The 8,344-nt window shown below is 37.4% G+C and overlaps 1 protein-coding gene across 1 annotated transcript; it reads left to right on the top strand.

The window, feature by feature from the left end:
• The first annotated feature begins 1,192 nt into the window (after nucleotides 1–1,192).
• On the top strand, nucleotides 1,193–4,473 carry LOC111800679 (pectin acetylesterase 8). Its single transcript, XM_023684487.2, has 13 exons — nucleotides 1,193–1,416; nucleotides 1,668–1,795; nucleotides 1,908–1,990; nucleotides 2,075–2,204; nucleotides 2,324–2,403; nucleotides 2,511–2,597; nucleotides 2,709–2,833; nucleotides 2,915–2,975; nucleotides 3,071–3,124; nucleotides 3,201–3,278; nucleotides 3,365–3,470; nucleotides 3,818–3,963; nucleotides 4,074–4,473. Exons 2-13 carry the CDS (start codon nucleotides 1,675–1,677, stop codon nucleotides 4,176–4,178), a joined length of 1,176 nt encoding a protein of 391 aa, XP_023540255.1. The 5' UTR covers nucleotides 1,193–1,416; nucleotides 1,668–1,674; the 3' UTR covers nucleotides 4,179–4,473.
• The last annotated feature ends 3,871 nt before the right edge of the window (nucleotides 4,474–8,344 follow it).

Consider the following 8,344-nt stretch of genomic DNA (forward strand, 5'->3'; position numbering starts at 1 on the left):
GTGATCCAAAAAATGCATTATTTTTCTTAATTATCATTATATTTTCATAATTTTTTTTGGTAAGGACATTTTTTTGGTAAGGCTATTTGCATAAAACCCCATCATTTTCATTTATTAACTTACTTTTCAGATCTTATATTTAAAATTTTGAATTTACATATTTTATCGGAACTATTCATCAATAATTTACATGTATTATTTTATTTGAAATTTCGTATTTAAATTTTCATATCTCAACGTAAAAAATTCAGGAGTTGACACATATTTCAATATTTAATTTTTTACGTTTTGATATAAAAAAATTAAACAATAATTGACATGCTGTGAGATTTCATAAGATAATAACGAAACATAACAGACTAAAGCTGACCATTCATGTTTTTTAAAGTTTAATATTAAATTTTTTAAAATAATAAGAGAGAAGGGAGAAATTAAAAAGTCAATTATTTAATTTGGGAGAATAAAATTAGTAAAAAAAAAAAAAAAAAAAAAAATACAAAGAAAGGCATGTTACTTTGTTAACCAAAACCATGTCGGTGGGATACATGTCCTAATCGCTCACTGTCCATTGGACCATAAATGGGAGCTTTCCTTTTGACTTCCACTTGCAGACAAACAACACAACCCAATGGATACTTTTGTATTATAATACTAATTATATATAAATTATTATTACTTTTCAATTTCTTTAATTTTTTATTTTTTATTTATTTATGATTCGATTCATTTATATACTTTTATTTACTTAAACGTCATATTTATTTAAATACCGTATTCGATAGAATATTAAAAGTTTGAGTAAAATAATATTTTAGGTAAAAAATCCCTTTAAACTGGAGGATAAAAGTCAATATATTTTCCATAAAATAAAGGTGAGAATAAAAATTTTAATACGACGGTAATATAAAAAGTAAATAAATCCAAAAAAAGACTTGGGAGAATTTATTCTTAACCAATAAAGTTGTGCATAGCGTATACGGTGGGCATCCATCCACCGAATAATATTTCCGAGTCATTTTTAACTTGACCTATATTTAAGCAGGTCGTTGCAGAAGGAGGGCGTGGGGCCCACAACGACAAGATTCGTCATTCGTGTCCGATGAAATCCGGGTCGGGTCGGGTGAACCAAAAAAAAAAAAAAAAAAAAAAAAAACAGAACACGGCGAAGTTTTTACTATTATCTTTGAATTCGTTTGGCTTTGGTTGGACTTGGAAATTGGAATGAGTTGTCGGTTCTTGGGTTCGACGCTCTATATCTGTAACAACACATTCTAAATATGAACATAAATCTTCAATCATTATTCATTAGTCTCTTTATAATTCTGTATATAAACAAACCCACATTTCGATTTCCAGAACCAACAAACAGAACTCCAACCCATTTCATTCCGCCATTGCTGACTTTTCCTGTTCCAGGTATTTTTATCAATCTTTTCCTCTTCTGTTCTTCATGTTCTTGATAAATCCTTGTGGGTTTCTTGTTTTTGTTAGATTATTTCAGATATAAATCATTTTTGAAGTTGTTTTTTCCAGAAGATTTGTTGTTTATTGTGTTTTTTAATCATTTGGGTTGTTTGTTAATCAAGAAAACAAGATTAATCCATTTTTGGATTCTTATTTTGACCCAAAAACGAATTTATTTGAATGGATTTTGTTTATCTATGCAGGAAGAAGATGGGCAGTGAAAATTTTGGTTTATGGCTATTTTTTATTGCATCTCTTCAGTTTTTTATTAGAACACAGTGTACTATTGTGGGGATTACTTATGTTCGTGAACCTAGTGTCAAAGGAGCTGGTAAGAAACCCGACCCACTCGACCAACTCGACCAACTCGACCAACTTGATCAACTCGATCAACTCGATGGACTCAAGTGTTTAATTTAGTTTTTTTTATTGAACCACTGTAGTTTGTTTGGATGGAAGCCCTCCAGCTTATCACTTGAGTGAAGGGTTAGGCGCTGGTGTTAACAATTGGTTGATTCAGCTAGAGGTTTGTTCTTTCACTTTGAGCTGAAAAATTCATTCAAGAATATGCATTTTTGTTGATTATTTGTTGAACTAATTTCATTCTTAGGGAGGAGGATGGTGCAGCGATGTCAAGACTTGCGTCCTGCGTCGGGATACTCGTTTAGGTTCGTCTAAGGCCATGGCTACCGAGCTTGCGTTTTCTGGGCTTTTGAGTAACCAACGAGAATTCAATCCAGGTATAGTGTGAGATCCCACGTTAGTTGGGGAGGAGAACGAGACATTCTTTACATATGGCCCTGGATGAACCGTTCGAATCTATTATCTCTGCTATAACAACAATACTTCTATGCTATAGATTTTTATAACTGGAATAGAATCAAAATTCGATACTGCGATGGATCTTCGTTCACCGGAGACGTCGAAGCCGTTGATCCCGTAAGTAGCAATGGTTTCGAAAACTCCTTTACTGATCAACATTGTGAGAATGAATGATATTTACCCCTCCTTGGCATTTCTGAACTAGTGATGATACCTTGGATCAGGCAACCAATCTGCATTTCAGAGGAAAAAGAATTTTTCGGGCCGTGATCGATGATCTACTCGCCAAGGGAATGAAGAACGCGAAGAACGTATGAACTGAACCGAACCAAACTGAACTGAACTGAACTTGCTTGTTTGTTACTACACATTATGATCTATATAAGTACACCTCTCGCATCGATCTTATGTCGTTAACGCAGGCTATTCTCTCGGGATGTTCGGCCGGTGGATTAGGTTCCATTTTGCATTGTGATATCTTCAAATCTTTACTTCCTCCTACTACCAAAGTAAAGTGTGTCTCAGATGCAGGATACTTCGTCAACGTGTAAGCTCGTATTACTTCTCGTATCTCGGCTTTCGTCGTTCGTCGTTCGTGTTGATCTAATGTCATAATGTTGAATACCAGGAAAGATGTCTCTGGAGCACAGCATATCGAGGAGTTCTTTAGCGATATAGTCGCCACTCATGTATGTTCCTCTCTATCATTCTCGACTTTCTTTGGCGTCGATGATCGATCCATTTATCATTGGAATGTTCTTCTTGCATCTTATGAACTTAACAGGGTTCAGCTAGGAATTTGCCTGTACAATGCACTTCAAAAATGAAACCCGAGTTGGTAAGTTTTCGATCGAGGAAACATGTCGTGTTCTTCGTTTCGATGAATCCTATGTTTCTCATCCAAACTTCTGCAGTGTTTCTTCCCCCAAAATGTGATTCAGCTCGTTCGGACTCCAATCTTTATTGTAAATGCAGCTTATGATTCATGGCAGGTAAAGATCATACCGTCTAAACGTGTAAATAACCCGACTTTCGAGCTCGAGTTTGTTGCTTAACTGTTTGCTGAATGAATATTCAGGTAAGGAACATTCTGGTGCCCGGTGTTGCCGATCCACGCCATATTTGGAATAACTGCAAGAACGACATCAAAAACTGCTCGTCTATTCAGCTTGAAACCTTACAAGGTAGCTCTCTCGCTGACACTCGTTTCTTTCTCCATTCGATGTGGGACCCCCACCAAATCCACCCTTTCGAGGTCCAGTATCCTTACTGGCACATCGCCTCGTGTCTACCCACTTCAGGGAACAGTCTCCTTGCTGGCACATTGTCCGGAGTCTGGCTCTGATACCCACATCGGAGGAGAACGAAGCACCCTTTATAAAGGTGTGGAAACCTCTCCCTACGAGACGCGTTTTAAAAACCTTGAAGGGAAGCCTAAAAAGAAAAGCCCAAAGAGAACAATATCTGCTAGCGATGGGCTTGGGCCATTACATCAAAAGTGTTTGTTTTGATCTTTCTGGTTTTGATTTAGATTTCAGGGATAAGTTTTTGAATGCATTGAATGGCTTTGGACACCCTTCATCAAGAGGATTGTTCATAGATTCTTGCTATGCGCATTGCCAAACTGAAATGCAGGAGACATGGCTAAGAGCAGACTCTCCCAAGATCAGTAACACGGTAAATTGATATCGATATCGACATCGACATCGAAAGTTATTACTCGAACGTAAACGTCGTTTTCTTTGTTCTTGAAAGTACCAACTCTTTTATCAAATTTTAAAATGCAGCCCATTGCAAAGGCGATTGGAGACTGGTTTTTCGACAGGAGTGTGTTCCAGAAGATCGATTGTCCATACCCGTGTAACCCGACATGCCATAACCGCATTTTTTAAACGAAATACGACCCCTAATGACGGGTTTATTAACACAGATTACGTTATTGTTTATAACAGAGAAAAAAAAAGAAAAAAAACACAAGTATACAGTTTGAATACAATGAAGCATCATTCATCAAGAGCTCGAAAATAAGAACGAAGGCCGTCGCTGCACCGAACTCGGGGTGTGTCGTCGTTGTCGTCGTCGTCGTCTTCGATTGTTTGAATTGTGTATTAGCTTAGCATTTTCATATTGTTTGAGCCTTTGTATTCTATAAAACTGAATATCACATAATATATTATATTCTCTCTATTTATTGTTTGAGCTTTTAATATTCAGCTGATATAATCTTTAAAAGATTTGAATAGGCAACTATAAGCCAAGAACACATCCAATGAACGCACTCATTGAACCTATAAGCCATGTTATGAGCGCTTGATCGTCAATACGAGCTCGAGTTGACTATAAGTTTTCTTAGGAACGCTTGATCAACCATGCACCGTTCCCCCGCGCTGATTTTAAGTCATCCTAGATGTACCATTCCTCTCGAGTTGACTACGGTTTTGAGCATCATGGTTGAGTATGTGCTTTGTTGACTATAAGTCTTCTTAGGAACGCTCGATCAACAATGCACCATTTCCCCCATGCTGATTTTAAGGCATCCTAGATGTACCATTTCTCTCGAGCTGACTATGAGTTTGAACGTTCATGGTTGAGTATGTACTTGGTTGACTATAAGTCTTCTTAGGAACGCTCGATTAACAATGCACCGTTTCCCCCATGCTGATTTTAAGTCATCCTAGATGTACCATTTCTCTCGAGCTGACTACGAGTTTGAACGTTCATGGTTGAGTATGTACTTTGTCGACTATAAGTCTTCTTAGGAACGCTCGATCACCAATGCACCGTTTCCCCCATGTTGATTTTAAGTCATCCTAGATGTTGCTCTCGAGTTGACTACGGGATTGAACATTCATGGTTGAGTATGTACTTTGTTGACTATAAGTCTTCTTAGGAATGCTTGGTCAACAATGCACCGTTTCCCCGCACTGATTTTAAATCATCCTAGATGTACCATTCCTCTCGAGTTGACTACGGTTTTGAACGTTCATGATTGAGTATGTATTTTTAAATAAATAGTAATAATAATTAACTCGTACTTACTATTTTTGTGATCCCATATTGATTGGAGAAGGGAACGATGTCTTGTTTTATAAGGGTGTGGAAACCTCTTCTTAGCAGACACGTATTAGAACCGTGAGGCTAATAGGGATACGTAATGGGTTATAGCAGACAATATCTGCTAACGATGGGTTTAGACTGTTACAAATGATATTAGAGCCAGACACCAAGTGGTGTGCCAGTGAGTACGCGAGCTCGACACTGGACGGTGTGCCAATGTGGACGTTGTGCTCCAAAGGGGGTGGACACTGTGCCAACGAAGACGCTAGATCCTGAAGATGGTGGATTGTGAGATCCCACATCACTTGGAGAGGGGGACTAGTGATAGGGAGGACGTTGGGACCACGAAGCGGTTGGATTATGATAAATATGCATTTTAAAAACTTTAAGGAGAAATTTGAAACGAGAAGCCCAAAAAGTAAAGTTAGTCCAAATGTCGTCTACTAGCTGTGAGGTTGAGTTTCGTGTGAATAAATATGTAACCTAATTTGCAAGCTTTTATAAATTGAAAAATAAATAAACAATACCCTCCTAGGAGACCTAAATTCAATCATTTATAATTTAATACAGCGTGAGAAAAATTTAGTCGTCCCGGGAAATGTCTTCAACCAATTCGGACGAACGAGATATTTACTAGAGCTCACTGGTTCATTTCCATGGAAGCTTAAGACGTCCGGAGGGTTTCGCGTAAATGGAAGCTTGGAACAAATGGGCATCCGGCAGCAATGGCACCATCGGTAACCAACGCCCAACACCATGTTGAATCTATGTGCTCGGATACGTTTTTAATGGATGTTTGTTTGTTTATTGTAGGCCAGGCATCGAAGGCTGCTGTCTCGATCAATTATGATCCAACTAGACCTTCCCGCTTGCCGTCGACTATGTAAGTCGTCTGGATTTCCGCTTTTGAATGTGCTCGTAACTTGCAATTTCGTTTGTTCGTTGTTGTCTAGGGTTCTTGGTGATTGATTTCTTATGCACTTCACTTTGTTGATTGACAACTTGCAATTTTTTATGCACATGTGGCTTAATTTAACATCTCATATCTTTTGTTTGCTTTTTTGGTCTCTTCTCGAGTTTTGTCTGAAGGATAAAATTTAGTATTTAATTGTGATTTTATTGAAGTTTGAGCATTGAGCTGAAGCATTAGGATGGATCCCACGCATCCCTTTGTACAATGATGCAGTCTTTGGGCATTAGACATGTTTATTTGTCTAAGCTTTTGCTTTCAATCATTATTCTATATGTTCTTTCATGATTCGTTTGTTTATTTAAAACATCCTAATCTTTGCGTGGTTATTGTCCAAACTCATTGCTAATAGATATTATCCTCTTTGAGCTTCCCCTTTCGAGTTTCCCTTCAAGATTATATTTTCGCCCACTGTCAGCAGATATTGTCTTGTTTGAGTTTTCCCTGGCTTCCCCCTCAAAATTATATAGTCCTCTTTGGATTTTCACTTTCGAGCTTCCCCTCAAGATTATATTATTCTCTTTAAGCTTTCCCTTTCGGGCTTCTCTTCAAGGCTTTTAAAACGCGTCTGTTAGTGAAAGGTTTCCACACCCTTATAAAAAACGTTTCGTTCTTCTCTCCAGCCAATGTGTGATCTCACAATCCACTCCCCTTCGGTGCTCAACGTCCTCTCTAGCACACCACTCGGTACCTAGTTCTAATACCATTTGTAACGGCCCAAGTCCATCGATAATAGATATTGTCTGCTTTGGCCAGTTACATATTGCCGCCCGCTTCACGATTTTAAAACGCATCTATTAGGAAGATGTTTCCACAACTTTCGTTTCACTTTCCAATCGATGTTGGATCTCACAAGTAATATATCTAAAAGTAAAAGTACTAGGGGCAGGATAAGATATTCTCTGTGGAAAAAGAAAACCTCCCAATGCCATTGGATTACAGCAGAATAATGCTTATGGAACAGTTGAAACTGTAGAGATAATTATGTAGAAACCAAGAACACACTAGAACAGTTCTGATATCAACTAGCCTTTTCTATCTTTACCTTGAAACTTGGGATGTCTACTTTTAATCCAATATTCTCGGGCGATAGCAACCACCAAATGGACCAAAGGGCTTTTAGCTTTTTTCCACAACTCGTGAGTTGTGACATAAAGAGACTGTATTAATAAAAAAAACTAGCAACAATATTAGCAATTGCTTCTCTGCCATTCATGCTGTATTAGTTACAACATAAATATGTAGTTTGGTTTTTATCGAAACAAATCTAACATCGATGGAACTTTATTTTTCTGAGGTCCCATCGATTGGAGAGAGGGACAAAATATTCCTTACAAGGGTGTGGAAGCTTCTCCGTAGTAGACGTGTTTTAAAACCGTAAGGGTTACGATAATACGTAATGAGTCAAAACAAACAATATTTGCTAGTGATGAGCTTGGATTGTTACAAATGATATAAGTATCAGACACCAGGCAGTGTGTCAATGAGGACATTGAGCTCCCAAGATAGGTGGATTGTGAAGTCCCACATCGATGGGAGGAGAGAACGAAACATTCATTATAGAAAAGAACACTCTTTAGTTGCCTTGAAGTAAAAACCTTGTATGAATGACAAATCTAACTAATAGAAAAGAACGACAAATCCTTGACTCATTATCTAACTGATGTGGAATTTTAGCTGGTTCTTCCGTGTTTCATTACAATGATCTACTATTTCATCACTAGAATTCTTTCAACCATGAATTGACGGATGGAGAAAAATGCAAATATTTTTTCTTCAAGCAACTTTTGACTGTTACAAAGCTATAAAACAGATGTTATTTGATATCGGTTAATATAGGCCTAAATTTATAGTATGCCTTGTTTTTTTTTTTTTAATGATATGAACATAACTCAAATCGACTATAAAGTTAACTAAAAAAAGTGTAAATAATGTTCTTTTTGGAGCTTGCTTCACTAAATTCTTGTTTGTTCGGTTCCTTCGACTTGTTTCTTGTTTGTTCGGTTACTTCGACTTGTGGTCAGGTTTTAA

This window comes from Cucurbita pepo, chromosome 1, assembly GCF_057944985.1.
Source record: "Cucurbita pepo subsp. pepo isolate OVF chromosome 1, ASM5794498v1, whole genome shotgun sequence".
In the NCBI taxonomy this organism is placed as follows: Eukaryota; Viridiplantae; Streptophyta; class Magnoliopsida; order Cucurbitales; family Cucurbitaceae; genus Cucurbita; species Cucurbita pepo.